Here is a 17,726-nt window from a genome sequence, read left to right on the forward strand (position 1 = left end):
TCCTGACAATGGACGTTTGGAAGTACTAAAGTTTTCAATCACCCTCCGGGTGTTAAATCAGTTAAATTTGTGTATGGCAACTTTGGAGCATGAGCTGCCTGTCAGTGTCACTCAAGAGTCAGAAAGTTATGTTGTTTAGCTTGACATAATTTTATCGCTTCCTGCATATTTTCTCCAGTGTTCAGCAAAAAAAAGAGACTGTTACAAGTCGCCTATGTCATCGAATTTCTCACTACCTTAATTTATGTTTTTTGAATTAGTTTCATATGCCCTTGTAGTCAACTTGAAAAGTGAGCATTTTGCTTGTGCTGGTCTTGTGTGTAAATTTTACTCTGTACGTACATTCATTAGCACAGATTCTTGTATCCTGTGGTGTAAGCTAATTGTTGCAAATACCGGTATGGTATAACTTTAAGCCTGTGCAAATGTCATGGATGATTTAGGTATTGACGCCAGAAAACAAGAATTACTTGAAGCAAGATTTTTAGGCCTTTCTAAGGTAAGCTTGGAAGATAATTTTTCAACTTTATTTTTTTTATTGACTACCACTTTGCAGAGTTAATACATCTTTGGCAGTGGCTATTTGACCGGCTCCGGTCTTTGAATCTGAAACACTATTTGACCGGTCATGACGTCACTACATAAGCGCTTTTTTCTTTATCTCTTTCAAAGCAACAGACGAGAAGCGCCGATATAAGTTCTAACTTCAACACGTATTCTTCAACTCAGTCCGTGGCGCGTGCGATACGTCTCCGGCTGCCAATCTAGAGGGGATGAGTTCGATACCATCCGGAAGCATTTCTTTTCTTTCATTTTTTTTTATCTAAATTTTGACCCGAAGCGCATTTTTGTGGTCAATTTTTAATTTGAGTAGCCTACAGCCCATTTTTTATGTCTTTTCAAATGTGAGTAATACTGTTAAGAGTTTTTTTAATTTGCTGGAATTTGAGAATTTCTCTTGGTAATTTTCCGATCGTCATAAGTGAACGTGTGTTGCCGAACGACCCTACATTTTTCTCTCAAGTTAGTTATATACAATACTTCTTTAAAAAATGGTTTTACCATTATCATTTCTTTTAAAAGAAGTATTGTATATAACTAACTTGAGAACTATACTTGAGAACTATTAACTAACAACTTTGTAGTAACGTTGAATCAGCATTTGATCACGATATATCAACAAAAAAACGTTAATTTCGCTAACTGCTGCTTGCTGGGATGCTGACTTCTCCGTGCTGACCAGGGTTGCCAACCTGTCTTCACCAAAAAAAGCCAGACCTAGTCACAAAAAAGCCAGCAAAAAAACAGCTGAAAAAGCCAATTAGTATTCATTAAACATACACATATGACACAACATATAACATAAGTGCACAACCAAATAGTGCCCCACCGAACTTTGTATTCAGCGACAACGCAGAAACATAGTTAATGAAAAGACAAGCAACTAGAAAAATTTCTAGTTTCGGCTTCAAAACGAAATTCGGTCGGACACTACAACCAAATATAAGGTAGAAATTACTGCTCGAATTGATGCATACCAAATTTTTTCCTAAAAAAAATCGCGAAAGATAAAATTAAGCCAAAAAAAGCCAAAATTATGTTGGCTTTTTATTAATTTGACAAAAAATCGATGAAACATGAAAAAAAGCCAGAAAAACCTTATTTTTTCTGGCTTTTTTTATTTAAAAAAAACTAAGCCAAGCGAGTTGAAAAACAGCCAGATTCTCAAAATCTGGCTTCAAAAAAGCCAAATTGGCAACTCTGTGCTGACTACTACCAGGCGTCGTGTCTAGCGAAAATGCGAGAAAAAAGTAGTCACGTGCTCACTGCTCAGTCAACCGACTTTGCCGCCTTCTTCGTTTGCAGTATTTCAGAGTGACGTCGCCGATCGCCATTTTGTAAACCAAAACTTTTCACCGGCGAATATTTTTACTAGCCAATCGGACTAGTACTGCAAAATTTCTACTAGTCCGCGCAAATTTTCACTAGCCATTGGCTAGCGGACAACCGCTAAGATCGAACCCTGGTTAATGACAGTCGTGTAATGACGCAAACTGAACACAATTGAGACAATTGAGAACAACAATCCAAACACAATTGAGAACAACAATCCAAATTTTCTTATTACAAAAGCAACTACCATCACTTATTCCGTGGTTTTCGCGTTATAGAATCGTTGTGCCAAGCCATTACTGCCGGTGCGGGGTCATAAATTTCCAGCTCAGGACCGTCCAGACAAATGCGCATTAGTGACTCAATAGTGTTAGCCCTCAAGGATGTACGCCAATCACCCAATATTCTTTTCAGCAAAGAAAAACACCTCTCAACATGTGAGGAAGACGATGGCAGTGTTAGTAAAATCTCAATAATATGCAAAATGTTCAAGAAGGACCCATGATAGTTCTCAAATATAATTGGCCACACACAATGAACAGTTTTTGACATGCTCAGTCCTTTGATAAAAACTTTTAACTTCGTCCATTCGGTTGCTAACAAAGCGATTTCACAACCTTTTTATGATAAGATTACATGGAAGTGATTAGCAAGGCTTTGAACTTCTGAATCTATCTAATGGTGTCAGACAAATGTGTCTAACACCCTCCCTTCTGTGCAGAAGCACCGTATTTGTTCGCGTTAAACAAACAATTGTAACAATTCAAATTTAAAATACATTTTTGCTGCATTAGCTCTATTTTTGTCAAAAATTTTGCGGCGGTCATTTATGACCGACCAATGAGTCGGCTTTGGCAGACATTCGAGTTCATTCCAGGGGTCATGACCGCCGGATATTTTGAGGCCTGTATTCCAGCAGCGTACTCTATGCTCTACTTCGAAATTTCCTTGCCACATGTCAACGTCAATACTCAGATGAACCATCAAATAATGGTGTCGGAATTAAGCTATTTGGCTTATACACGAGAGAAGAAAATATCACCGATTTTCAGTTCAAAAGTAAAGGTTCGACTTATACACAAGATCAACCTATATTCAAACATAATAATTATGGTATATCATTGTGAGGAAAATTGCTTTGCATCATAGTATTATCAATGCTTTCAAGTTGTTGGCGTATCCGTCTTTGAATCGGTAGGCATGGGTTCGATACCCTGTCAGGTCATACCAAAGACTTTTTGAACGTGTTACTGAATTGCTGAAATATGTAATTGAATGTAATCTATTTGAATAAGATCCTTTTGATGATCCTATTGAGGTAAAACAGGCAGTTAAGATTTTTAGTGCACTGGTAACTAATTTTGATAAAATACAAGATAGATTGTTAACCAAACAAACATGAAAAGTATATATATACATATATTATATTATATACTCTCAACATCACCATCACAATACATCATAAGATGATTATTGATCATAAGGTAAATCTCAATGGTAAATTTAATGTTAATCTTTAGTGATCATGAAACCTTGCCTTGAATGTGTTTAAGCTTGTGTATTTATAACTGATAAAGGTAAGTTATTGTAGGCAATTTGTAAATGCATCTACCGTATATATATATAATATATAAACATTATTTCATATCCTTGTGGGGGTTTGTGGTTTATATTATTTCATGCTATATCTTCTTGTGTCATAGATATTTACATTGTTTAGATATATATTATACCGTATTAATTATTAAAATTTCCTGTGTTCAGTTTGTATTTGCAACATATTAACAGTTGGTTACTTTGTAGTCTATTTACGTGTGTTTGAACTTGGAGTTAATATAATTATTTTCATGCTACTTGTTTAATGATTACGATTCATTGCTTTCAATTTAGGCTAAAAGTGACACTTTCGTAAATAACCAATGTGTTGTTGTTTTACTTTTAAAAAATGGCATCTGTTATTTTCAGACACGAAGTGGATCGGAATCTAATATGAGTACTGGCAGCTCTATTGGAGTTGGAGCAAGTGCTAACAGTGACAAAGAAACTGACAGTTTTCCCGGTTATCCAAGCACACCAGAGGCAGAAAGATTGGATTCAAGAAAATGCCAAAAACGGAAAGGTAATTCGTTGAAAACAAGGGTTAAATTTTTGACACATGATCTATTTGTGATAAAAAAAAATAGCGGAATTTAATCTAACGTGCACAGCAGTTGATCACAAAGATGTTTATGGTCCATTGGTGCTGTTTTAACCCTATCATGCTCGTGTAGCAATGATGAATTCAACATGAGTTTCCATGATGCAAAGAAGGTTAGCTGAATAGCTGACACTCTGTCAGCTTGTATTTTGGTTTTGAGCTTGTCTCTTGTCACACTTTGCATTGATCTGATCATATCCAACTGGCAAGCTCAAGTGTCCCATAAACAAGAAGCTGTGTTTTCTGTCATGTTGTTTCTCTTATTTCATTTTTTTAATGTCCTATTGTTTAAAGAATTTGCCAATCTCATATACAGTCACAAACAAAAAATTTCAAGAGGTTGTAAAAGGTTGCAAAGCACTGGTCTGCGCTACAGTGTGAGCCGTGAGGCTGACATGCCAAATGACTTAAATCCTTATTAATTATCTAATTATATAAGACCATCTGAACAACTAATAGCCTATACACAAACATGAAATATAAAATATATATCAGAGAGTTCAACAAAGTTGTTTGAGGAATTTTTTTTCTCTAAGACAAGTTATGAACACATTTAAATTACACGTGAGCAAGCATTTGTTTAACTTCCTCTTCTGTGCCAACAGTTCTACTGTTAATTGCATTTTTGGCTCTAAACCATTGAATGTTTATCATCCACATGCCTGGCATAAAAAAAATAAAAATTTGCATGCCAAGAAAGGTGACATAACTTTTTTTGATTAAATGTATTCATAAACACTTGTTTGAACAGTGAGATACTGTAGTGGTGACAATCGATATAAGTATTTAAATCCTTTTTAATTTTATTTCAGCTGGTGAATATGACTCAGTAAGCAGCAGAAAGAGTGGAGGTGTTTCTAACCCTAAGAAAATTCATGAGTACTTTGAACCTGCCACCAGCCCAGCTAGAGTTACTCACATACAAGGAGATCGTCAGATGGCATCTCCAGCATATTCAAATGTGGTATGTATGATTTAAAGTTCGGGTAGAAGCTGATTTGATGTCTTCATGATCCTTTTAATTATCCTCTTTTCATTCAGTACAAACCATTATTCTCTTATAGTCAATAATTTCATCAATACAGCCGGCTGGAATTTACTTGATTGATTTGCCCAAGTGTTGCTTTGGCACATATTTAATCCACCCTGTCTTTAACTTTTTTGTTTTAACACTTAAATGATAGTCATAGAATAGAAAAACCTGCAAAGGTATTGCTATCTTTCAGTCTAATTTGATGTATAATACATATATTAATTTTTTAATTATTATATATTTATTTTGTAATACTGTACATTGCTAGTTTGAAAATTGAATGAGGCTGTTCACCAGACATTTAGTTAAACAACATGATAATACCAGTGGAACGCATCATGTTATTTAACCTTGCTGTTTTCTTGGTTCTCCCATTGCATTTATGTATTAGTGTCGTTTTATTCTAGATCGGTAGATGTTTAAGCTTGTTAAAGTCAGGTGTGGGATGGTAACTGACAAAATAGTTGAAATATTCATTAAGAATGCTTGAAAAACGTTTTCGGTTTTGTATTTCTTCAATCGCTTTAGTTGTTTTCAACATTATTATGTGGTAACCTAACTCGCAGTCGACAGTAGAGCTAATATACGTTAACTTTCTGGTTGACTTTGTTTTACTTATTATAGCCTGTCGCATTGATCTCTATGCTTTCAATATACAACATCACTGCTATTGCGTAGGTTCGATCCTCGCCATCATCTCGGCACAGCAATTCAAGCAATCACATTGATTTCTCCGGACTGGTAGCTCTACAACATAAGCAGCAAGTACCTAAAGAAACAAAGTAATTTTTTTCATTAATTTTCATCTATAGCAATGTAGTGAAATCGTGGAGAAAAGCTGGTTTCATGTGATGGTGAAATTCCTCTTGAAATTTCTCATGAAGGAATGTCACAATGATGGCAACACAGCGGTTTTGGCCTAGTTTGGAACTTATTGACATATTCAAAAAGTTGCATCATGCGATAAATAGAAGGTTAGGCAAGCTTGCTATGCAGCCTGATGGTTCTGACGCACAGTTTCGGACTACACAAGGTTTTATTAAATATATAACGACTTCGTTTTTTAACGTTAACCAGTCTGTGATAGAAAATAAGAAAAAACGGCATTTGCTACAGTGTGATATAGGCCTACCAGGTACCCGGACATTTTGCCGAAAGGACATTTTGCCGAAAGACATTTTGCCGAAAGGATATTTTGATGAAAGACATTTTGCTGAATGGACATTTTGCCGAAACTCATTTTTGTGTTATATGTATCGATATTCTTCTCAGTGTGTTTTAGTCTATCGTTCACAACCTTAGTCCTTTCGGCAATTTGTCCATTCGGCAAAATGTCCTTTCGGCAAAATGTCTTTCGGCAAAATGTCCACGCACGGGCCTACCAGCACTAGCAGATGAACAGAAAAAAGGTATCAGAACCTTCTATAGTTTTAATAACACATATGCATATTCTTCATAAACAAAAATACATTAAAAAAAGAAATTGTCTGGATAGTTAGTTAAGATAGGAAAACACATGTCTCTAGACACGGAAGGGCCTGTTTCGGCGAGTTCGATTCGGCGAGTCCAATTCGGCTAGTCCGATTCAGCGAGTGCCCTATTCGGCGAGAGCCCTTTTCGGCGAGTTCCCTATTCGGCGATTTTTTTAAATTATCGGGTACCGTAGCCTAATTATCATTGCCGTTTTAGGGGTTAGGGTTAGAGGTTAGGGTTGGGGGTAAGGGTTAGAGGTAAGGGTTAGAGGTTAGGGTTAGAGTTAGGGTCTTATTTCAACGTGTAGCGACGTTAAAATGATGTAAAAGCGGCAATGATAATTAGGCTACGGTACCCAATAATTTAAAAAAAAAATTAAAAAAATCGCCGAAAAGGGCTCTCGCCGAATAGGGCACTCGCCGAATCGGACTAGCCGAATTAGACTCGCCGAATAGTAGCAGATCCCTCTAGACAGCAGGGTCACATAATCCCAAAATTCATCTCTGTCTGATTTTCTCACTTTAAGATGGTGTAATTCTAAAGCCTAGCCCTAGACGTAGGCCGCAAAGAGTGTTCCCCCGAGCTGCAGGCCGCACTTTGGGCTCCGCTGTCTTAAAGTGTAATTTTCTTTGTTTAGATGTGTACAAACCGAGTTGACATCTGACAAGCTGTTACAGTTGATCGCTGCAACGAATGGGAAACAACTTGAGAAGAACAAAAAGTTAGATGAACTCCAGAGAGTAAGTTACCGGTGTTTCATGCAATCACGAACGAAAGGGTATTTTGTGATGTTTCCATCAGTAAGAAAAACAATTATTTTTTTGTTTTTGCTGAGTAATACTTTTGGTCTATTTCTTAGGATTAGACAATCAACATGTACGTTTAGACTCCAGAGTTAAGTGCATCAGTTTTTCCTCATTTTGGAAATTTGACTTTGAAAAATTGAATTTGAATCTTTGAACTGTGACATTAGCTTTGAGTCATTGAAAAATGGCGACTAGTTTAGGTCAGATGCAACCAAAAACGTAGGGGAGTCACCGAACTATCGTGGACCACTCCTCTATGTTTGATTTAGTGAAATTACTATAATTTAAAAACTTAACAAGATGACCACATAGTGTTTGGTAGCCTATTAAATGTATTGTAACTGCTAGATTTAGTCCAAATATGCAAAGAAAGTTGGTGTGAAAAAATGCTACTGAAAGCAGGGACAAATAACCAATTGAAACTCTACTATACCAAAACAACAACCCATTTATCATACCGAAATAGCAAGCAAAGATAACTGCAAACTGCATTAACACCTTAGTAGATGGAATTTTTCGTAACTTAGGCGTGTTGCATTCATTTTTTCCATCACATGATGAGTCTGTTGAGTGTTGACCCCTATATATTTTTTGGTAGAATCTGACTTGGCATGGTCGCCATTTTTATAATGGCACTAAGTTGAATTTCCAAACTGGAGAGGAAATGTTATGCCAGAGTTTGAAAATTTAGTTTGGCTTTAACCGAGGATTAATAGAAACTGGCATTTCAAGTTATATTTGTTTTTAGATTAACAGAGATTTGGAATTTCAAGTAAAAGAGACCAATGATGTTGCCACCAAATGCAAATCGCAGTTGATGCAGTGCTTGAAAGTGTGCCAGGATCTCCTAATCGAAAAAACCAAAAGCGAAATGGCTGAAGCCCGTAGGAAAGCGATGGAAGGCCGGTTACGTCTCGGACAGTTCACGAGGCAAGGCACTGGCTACCAAGAGACCTGGTCCAATGGCTGGGGGTTTACAGAACTCGGAAGGTACGTTGCCGTGGGTACCTCCAAAGTTCTGTTGCACATAAATAATTAAATATGCAAGATCTCTTTAATCCTAATTAAAAGTGATTTCTTTTCTTTGGAGGTTGAAATTTAATCATCTTTGCTCAAACGAAAGTTGCTTAATTTTACTGCTAAGGTTTTTCAAACACCGTATGAATGCGTCTTGAAGATTGCTGAAAACTAATAGATCGTTTCGCCTGTGGACAACAGGGCCTTTATCTTTCATTATGCGCCAAAAAATGTAAAATAGCGTCTTAAAGTTTATGTATCCGTATGAATTGATTTGGACTAATGATATTGAAGACTGGTCAGGACTTAATTACAAAAGTGCAGTAGAAAAATCTCAGAGAAACTTGGCGCCTCATTGCCTCCAACCCTCGACGAGAGGAAGGACCTTAATGATGATGATGAATTAATTGGCCGTTTTATACTTGTGTTGAACTCGAACATAATTATCACTTTGTGTTTTAAAAGGAAAAAAGAAAGGATAAACAAAGAAAAAGAGGACATTGAGAAAGCGCGGAAGATTTTGAACAAGCGGAAGCCTTCAGCCGTTGCTTATCGTGGGAAGTCAAACAGCATCGATGGCGAAGGGTCGTTTGCTAAACCTAAAGTAAGCGTTGCCATTTGTTTTTCAGTAAAAACTATTGCTTTTTTGCTCGAGAGATCTCATTGATATTGAACCTGCAAGGGGGATATTCAGAATCATCGTTCAGTTTTCAGGAGTTGTAATTATAGATCTGCAAAGTGTATATTCTTGAAAAGGGCGGCGTTGCAAACGGATTGATAAGTGATTGCTGGTAATTTGACTTCCACAGGAGCCTAAAGACGCGTTGTCTGCACAAGACTATCACGAACGTGACGAAATTCTACGTCAGCGGATGTCAGCTGTAAAACGAGACGAAAGCGAGCTACAGTTTGAACTTGAAAAGCTTGAACGTGAACGAAGCTTGCACATAAGAGAACTGAAACGCATCACGAACGAAGACAATTCCAGGTTGTAAAGGTTCTTACGTGTTAGTCATATATCTGGTGCCGTATGACGGGTACACGACATTCTGGCGGTGGACTGACCGCGAGACAATTGATCGCAACTGACCTGTCCCAGAGACATCTCACCGCCAGACTAATTGGCACGATTTTCATCCTTTGAGCGTTGTGAAGATATTTTGTTCATCAGGTCGGCCGCGATCAGTTGTCACGCGTCAAGTTGTCTCGCGTCAAGTCGGTCACGCCAGAATGTGTTGACTGTAATTGTAAGAATCTGCAAATTCGAACTGACAAAGCTCCTGTGCAAGCTTAATCCTGGCAGTTGCGCATACCTGTAGCTGTAGCGCAGTGGTTTTCAACCAGGGTTCCGCAGAACCCTGAGGTTCCGCCAGCAGTCTAGGGGTTCCGCAAGTTTACATTCAAATCCGAGAGTCTATTTTATTATTATATGCATATTGTTTAAATATAATCAAATATTGATTATATGTTTGTCACTATTAATAAATTTGCTACACTTTAACACTTTCGCTGCGATCCCGAATTTTCGTTGTTTTCTTGTGCGATTACCTTTAACTTTCTGCTTTACCGCCAAATTTCGTCGATATGTTTTCTTCGCTTCAAGGAATTCTTTCAGACAGTTTAATCGTTTGTACACCGGTGGGTCAAATCGCCGTGAACGTGTTAGAGATCATTTTGTTTTGCCAGTAGGCTATTAGGTTTTTTACAGTTTGTATTTTTATTGTACATAAATAAATCTGAACATGAGTATTTTAATTTAATTTTATTGATCAAATGATGTTTTTTTGCATAAGGCAATTAAATTATTGAACAGGGGTTCCTCGAGCTTTTGGAATGTTTCATTGGGTTCCGTTCCACCAAAAAGGTTGAAAACCACTGCTGTAGAGGCTTGAAACCACTGACGCGGTGACGCAGGCCGGTCACCAAGATTGACAGAGTGAAGTTTCCGCCTGTTGTTGGTGCCATTAGATCACTGGATCTTAATTAATGGTCACAATCTCACTTGGGCACCATCTTACTAGATCTTGTCCATGGTGAAAGTCGCTTCACTCAGAATCTTTTTTACTGCAATGAAACTTGTTCATTCCATGGAATACATTTTTTAACAAATTTTGCTCGTTTAAAAAGTTGGTATTGTAACTGAGTCAATTTGTTTTAGATTTAATAATCATCCTGTCTTGAACAAACGCTACCTTTTGTTGTTCCTTCTTGGAAAAGGCGGATTTAGTGAAGTTTATAAGGTAAGCCAGATGATCGTAGGTGATTAAACACCATTTAGTTAATGATATATCTAATGGCTCTTTGATTTGTGGGAGGTGCTGTTACCAGGGGACTACCACAAAATGCTCATCTCTTGAGAGCTGAATGAGTGGAAGCGCTGACACGGACAATTCAAGGACGTTATTTGGGTCCTTGAATTAATCTACGTCTTTCACCACAGAAATATTTAATTTTACTAAAACTTTGAAAAAGTATGAGGTTTGAGCTAAACGTCGTACAACAACCACTGTCCTAATTCTACCCCTAAAAACCCCTTTTTCAATACTTTTGCACATAAAGTAACTCAATAGACGTCCAACCTTCGCAATACGGAGAACAAAAGACGTAAAACTCTGCACTAACTAACTAACTACGACACCCTCTAGTTTTAATCATCAGTTATTATTTAAAAGATTGCCTTTAACGCTAAAACCACGTACTTTCTGCTTAATTGAACCACATTTCCACAGGGTTTCGACCTTGGGGAGCAAAGGTATGTTGCCGTTAAAATTCACCATTTAAACCGAGAGTGGAATGAACAAAAGAAGTTAGACTACGCCCGCCATGCGAACAGAGAGGCGGACATACATCGTCGTGTCAACCACCCGCGCATTGTCGGTCTTTATGACAGATTTGAAGTCGATATCAACACGTGAGTGGACAGGATTCTTAGATTTTCAAGTTTTGAACGCTTTGCTGTTTCACTGGCGAGATCAGTTATAAATTTAAATCCAACAAATATAAAGAGTAGGTTTTTGAAATGTATTTACAATCGCTGCAAGGAAAGAATCGGCCTTTCCCAATACACGGATAGGGACAAAACCGCATTTGGATGATGATGATGATGATTTATATACGAGATGTGATAAGGAGGGAGGAAGGAAGTTTTCTTAGAAAGGCACTAGATCTAAAGGTGGATGGGAAGAGGAAACGCGGTCGTCCAAGAAGAACGTGGAAACAACAAGTGAAGGATGAGTTTAAAAAAGTCGGACTGAAGGAGGAAGATGCAAGGGACAGGGTGAAATGGAGAAAAGGGATTAAGACAATTGCTGCGCGGAAACAATCGGCCACCCCCACTAGTGGGGAACAAACCGACGATGGATTATGATGATGATATGTTTTAGCATTAAATTAAAAGATATAGAACGATGCTTGCAAACAACATGAATTCTCAGTGCTAGTCATTGTCATAACTTTCCACAGAACAAGTTTAATAGTAAACTGTTTTTTGTGTTCGAAACAAAATTCTTCCCTGAGAAATTTTTGTTCCAACAATATCAAGGCAATACTTTTTACGTGAAAAGAACACGCCATTTCTTCAAAGAACACAACCCTAGCATGTTCCCCAAACGGAGTGTCCGAACCTGAAATGAAGTGCAGTGTTTATGACTTGACAAGGCTGAGCAATGAAGAAAGTGCATGAGCGACATTTTCGACATTAATTGTTCTACACAAGAAAACAATTGCTTCTTTTTAATTACACGTTTTCCTGCAGCTTTTGTACTGTCTTGGAATTTTGTGGCGGGAACGATTTAGATTTTTACCTCAAGCAACATCGTCTGATGAGCGAGAAGGAAGCCCGAACCATCATCATGCAAGTTATATCAGCGCTTGTGTATCTCAACTCACTTGAACGACCTGTCATCCATTATGATCTCAAACCAGGTATTGTGACATTGTTTGTGGCGTTGTTTTCGGTCTCTGCGCAAGATCTTGCCTTGATTTAAATTTTTTGCCTATTTTTTCCTAATGCTCTCCAATCTTAGTAAACGAGAGCTCTGCCTTGTACCATTTTTGAACGTCGCTGATGACCCAGACTAGTCAATGCGTATCAGTGCCAAGTAATCATGAATGATAGTTTTGTTGTACTTGTCAGTTAGAATAAACTTGGATGAAGTTGTGAAGCAAATATGTCCTCATATTTTTGGAAAACATTTAGTCTTCGTCTTATTGAAAATGCTTCTAAAATGGCAAAAATTCCAAAAACTGTACATGAACAAAAATCAAAGCTTAAAAACCCAAATTTTGAGGCGAGCTTTTGCGTAACGTTACCAGCTTACGTTATTTAATGTCACACCCTGGCGAGTTGAGGACAATGATCTTCTACAGGCAATATCCTACTATGCAACGGAACAGTGTGCGGTGATATAAAGATCACCGACTTCGGATTGTCCAAACAGTTTGACGAAGGGTTGAGCTCCCATGAAGGAATGGACTTAACTTCGCAAGGTGCTGGAACGTACTGGTACGTGTCTTATTTTACATCTTCCGTTATTTTGACGTTGTTTGGTTGTATTTTTCCATCAAATTACATAAAATAGATTGCAGTTAGAGTTAAAATGTTTTCTAATAAAAAATTAGATGGTGTTCATTTTTGAAATACTACTCTCTTCCTGAAGGTATCTCCCTCCTGAGTGCTTCATCAGAGGTCCTGGAGGCCAACCTCCGAAGATCGACAACAAGGTTGATGTCTGGAGCATCGGCGTCATATTCTATCAATGCTTGTATGGGCAAAAGGTAGGATTAATAGTGATTTTTCACAATCGAAAAGCTGTTACGTAGCTGCACACTAATACTGTGTACAGTTGCATGCAATTACGCATACATAACAAGCACGAGAAAAAACGACATAATCACCGTAGCAAGTAATATAAAAAATACAACAATCGAATAAGCGATAAATTATGGTTTTGGTGTCTTGGTCGTTGGTTGCTTGTGTATTGAAAACTTGACACGACTTCGGAGTTTCCCGTGCCTAGACACTGGTTATCTCAACGCTTACCATCACCAAGGGTGATAATTATGCTTTTGGTAATGGAGACGATCGCTGCTCATTAAGAATCGGCCACTTCCACTAGTGAGGACAAGACCTAATTTGAATCATGATAATGGTGAATTGGTAGGCTGGCAAGATAGACGGTTTGCCAATCAGACTGATGGATTCTACTGTAGGTCAGCTGAAGCACGTGACGGTAATGATATTTTTGTTCTATGAAAAGAAATCGACGATAGACTGGCATTTTTTGTGAGACCTGGATGCAATCCAAACGATAGTGGGGTGTAAACACAATGAATGTATTTTTTCTTTTACTTTTTTTTTATTAAATAAACACAACAGTAACTGCTGGTCATCACAATATTTATGAACTTCGGAGTCGTTCAGTATCCTGTTAAAGGCATACTAAATGAAAATTTCAAACGGGAATTAAGCATTAAAATGAGTAAACTGAACATTCAAGAATACATTTCACAAAAAATTACCGAAAAAAATTTGTTTTCAATGGCGCTGGTAAGGCCCAAAGTTTCATTTATTTTCATTTTTTTCAAAATAACCAAAAGTGCAAACACTGCTCGAGAATACGTCACAAAAGACAGCAATAACAAAAGCCACGTTACCACATCTGATGTTTTGAGCAAACTGTCTGATGTTTTGATGTTGAAATCTGATGTTTTGATGTAGGCTACATACATACATAACCTACAGGAAAATCGCCCGCATTAACAATTATTGCGAGATCAGCTGATTGCTAGTCTCCAGTGACGCATACTGTGCAGTCGCACGCTTCGCTGCTCAAGCCCAATCTCGTTTTGAAAGCTCTGACAAAAGCACGCGCGCAATGGTGGTCAGACCGCAATGGGGAAAATCGTTTTATGGCTAGCATGTTAAACAGAAAGAACGTGGAAAATCGCCAAGTCAGGTTTTTCCTTTAGTATCCCTTTAAAGATTCGTATCATCATCATCGTCCAAATTCATATACGTTGCGCAACTGAACATCTTTTAACTTGAGCTCGCCCACAGGGTTGCCAAATGTTCTTTTTTATTTTGTTTGTTGCTTGCAGCCGTTCGGTCATAACTTGACTCAAGAAGCCATATTGAAGCAAAACACCATCCTTCGAGCAACGGAAGTAAGCTTTCCAAACAAGCCAAGTGTCACACCAGAAGCAAAAGTAAGTGTTATTGTTATAATTTGCTCGCAATCGTATCAGTTTATCAGCAGCAAAGGTGAGTTGTAGCAATATATTTGTATTATTGAAGGTTGGTTAATTTACACTTTCTGTTACAGCATAGATTTTCAATCTTTGTATTGTCGCTAACCTTTTGCGGGCGGTCTAAAGATTATTTTACCCCAATGAGCCTTTGCAGTTTAGATTTTAGACATCGTAATTACTCTTTGATTTCTTCTGTAGTAAATTGATTCTCTTGACAGAAGATATTTATTTCTGTGTGAGATCTCTCACGCTACAGCGTCACCAACTCACCATATTGCATTGTGCATTTCATTTTGTACCTAATTTTATTTTTTGCTTAGTCATTTCATTTTGTACTTTTTGCCACAGGCACCGGTGTGCTGTAGCTCAACCTTTTTCTTTCTCTTCCAGTCGTTCATCCGAAGTTGCTTGATGTACCACAAAGGGGAAAGAGCTAGTGTTACCAAGCTTGCTGACCACGCGTATCTCAAGCCTGCCGCTGGTAAACGGGGAACTGCTAATTGCAGCCCAGTTTCAACTGCGCTCAACATGTAGTTGGAGGATAGTGAGCGTCATGATCTGCTGGGCCATCACAGGATGTTGTGCTTCCAACGTTTCATCACTTAGGATCATTGTGTTCTTCAAGAAGAAGTCGGGTTGATTGTGCCTGTTCTAGGTTGATTGTGCTGTCCGAAACGATTTTTTTGGTCGAAACAAAGCGGAATTTCACTCTGTGCAAGAAGGTTGAAAATGACGCCAAATCGAAATGCCTTACAAAAAAAAAAAAAACGAATTCGAAAGGAAACTATTTCAAAACATATCTCTTGAAAACTGGAAATTGGTAACTTTTTTAAAAACCGCACAATCCAACCTGCTTTAACTGGCCGAATGTTGAAGCTCCTGCATAATGTCAGGCTAGTCAATAGTCATCTTGCTCGCGTTCTGCACTATGCTTTTTCGCTGTATAGCTTTACTGAGCTCTGACTCACGCTTCACCATCGTTGAGCTTCATGTACATCTTACGTGGGCGTGGCATGTTTATTTCATCTATTCACAAGGTTTTGATCCTTAATGGATGCACAGCGAAGAAACTTTTTTAAATTCGCGATGCTTTGCTTACCGTCGTACTACGCCACCTCTACGTTATCGATTTAAGCAGAATTTGTATTTGGTACTTTCAAAATTTTGCAATAATAGTGTAAAAATTATTATTACCTACATTACAAAGTCGTTTTCAAAGGCTGCATCAGTGCAACAAATATTGATTTTTTTAATCAAATTCTACAAAATGTGCGTGCAAAAACATACGCATCCACGCAAAAGTTTTTCCTATCGATTTGCGTTTTGTTGAAGTTTTGTCAAGACGGCGACTATTTTTCCAGTACCGTAGCTAATTACTTGTTTAATAACTGCTACGAATGGTGCTATTGTTTACATTTTTATTCTTTTAAAACTCGTATCCTTTAAAGTGGTTCTGTTTTGAGCGTTATCCTCTATCGTTACAAGAGTGTGGGGTATAAATTTACTTTACCCGAAAGGGGGGTACAAGGGTTTGCTTGTGTAGGTGCATGATGAGGGGATGATGTGTGTGATTAATAGTGAACATGCAGTCTTCGATTAAAAAGTGACGTATTGCAACTAAGTAAGTGTTTAATGTTTGTGAATTGTTGCAAAATGCATCTCAGCATTAATCCATTGATGTAAAGACGTAAAGTTGCTTAAAACAAGCTATGATCTCAGGGCCGTTGAAAGGATCAATTGGGCCCTGTACCAATGAGATCCTCTAGCCTCAAACAATGACACTTCTAAGAAAAACGCACCATATCCAAAGAATATCCTGTGGTTTGTTTCAAGTTCCTGGACCCCTTGGAAAGGTTACCGACCCCTAAGATAATCCAGGTCCAAAAGTACCACATAGACCGACCCCCTGTCAACGGTACTGGTGATCTCAACACGCCCATGGTGGTTGCCCGCTGCCACATAAAATTGCCCACCCCTGGCCAACAAGTTTATTTATTGATATATTCATTTCAGCTTTTACATCTAAGACAATCTGCGTCATCAAGTTTTATGATGGAGTTTGAAGTTCTAAAATCTTTCCCGATTCCATTCACTCATAGGGTATGTTACCCCTGAAAATTTCCAATCGTCAACAACCAGCCATTTGAAATTTAACCATGTGTATTATCTCTTATCTGTATCATTTGCCTGCTCTACTGCGTCAACTTAATAATTCAGCATTGTTCATCGTTGATTTAGACTTTGCTTCAATGAATGGATTCGATTGTTGATTTTCTTTGCCACTTGTTATTTTATCGTGTAAAGGCTTATTTGCAATATTCCTTTTTATCGTTTTAAAATTCTCGTGATGTGCCCTCCAAAATCAGGTTTCAAAGTTACGTTGTTGCAAGGTTGCCATCTTCAATTTGCACGGAAGCTTTCAGCAGACTTCAAGGTAGCTGCAAAGTAAACCATTCAGCTACTCACCCAGGTTTCGATGTAGCCAACGAAAATCAATAGGCTTTAAAGAAAGCTTAATACTGAGGTTAAGTCGTGTTGTAATCACCGGGCCCCTCCTACCACTTTCCCTGCTCAAGTCTTTTCTACAACCAAGGCGCCAAAGCTGCAAAATTGGCAAGGTTTTGCTAGCTGAGACTGTCTCACCTGAAAATGAGACAAACAGTCGATTAAGATGCGAAACTATATTATTTCGCTTGGAGGCTTTCTCAGTGCCAAGATAAGTTACAAATTTCTATAATAATTTGCTTCGATAATTGCTGCATCGTGCGAAGTTGGGTCTGGTTTGTCTTTGTCGAATAACTCTTTCATCATCGTCCAAATTCGGTTTTGTCCCCATTAGTGGTAGTGGCTGATTCTTTCCTTGCAGCGATTGCTTTCACTCATATTCTTCATCTCATTATATCCATCGCATCTTCTTCTTTTGGTCTTTTTTTTTACTTAACGGTTTTTAGAATATCAACGATTCATTCTGGTCATCTCAACAACAACAAAAATATGTGTCAAACACAGCAGAGGTTTTGAAGGGACGAAACGCGAACGTTATGGAGTGCTTGATGCC

The 17,726-nt window shown here is 38.0% G+C and overlaps 1 protein-coding gene across 1 annotated transcript; it reads left to right on the forward strand.

Moving 5' to 3' along the window:
• The first annotated feature begins 384 nt into the window (after nt 1–384).
• On the forward strand, nt 385–17,017 carry LOC145769667 (serine/threonine-protein kinase tousled-like 2). Its single transcript, XM_082581342.1, has 15 exons — nt 385–499; nt 3,859–4,012; nt 4,903–5,054; nt 5,802–5,905; nt 7,234–7,336; nt 8,151–8,392; nt 8,885–9,023; nt 9,229–9,407; nt 10,578–10,659; nt 11,149–11,330; nt 12,174–12,343; nt 12,788–12,923; nt 13,078–13,195; nt 14,519–14,626; nt 15,059–17,017. The coding sequence occupies exons 1-15, from the start codon at nt 431–433 to the stop codon at nt 15,200–15,202; spliced, it is 2,082 nt and encodes a 693-aa protein (XP_082437468.1). The 5' UTR covers nt 385–430; the 3' UTR covers nt 15,203–17,017.
• The last annotated feature ends 709 nt before the right edge of the window (nt 17,018–17,726 follow it).

Source organism: Aplidium turbinatum, chromosome 4 (assembly GCF_918807975.1).
Source record: "Aplidium turbinatum chromosome 4, kaAplTurb1.1, whole genome shotgun sequence".
NCBI lineage: Eukaryota > Metazoa > Chordata > Ascidiacea > Aplousobranchia > Polyclinidae > Aplidium > Aplidium turbinatum.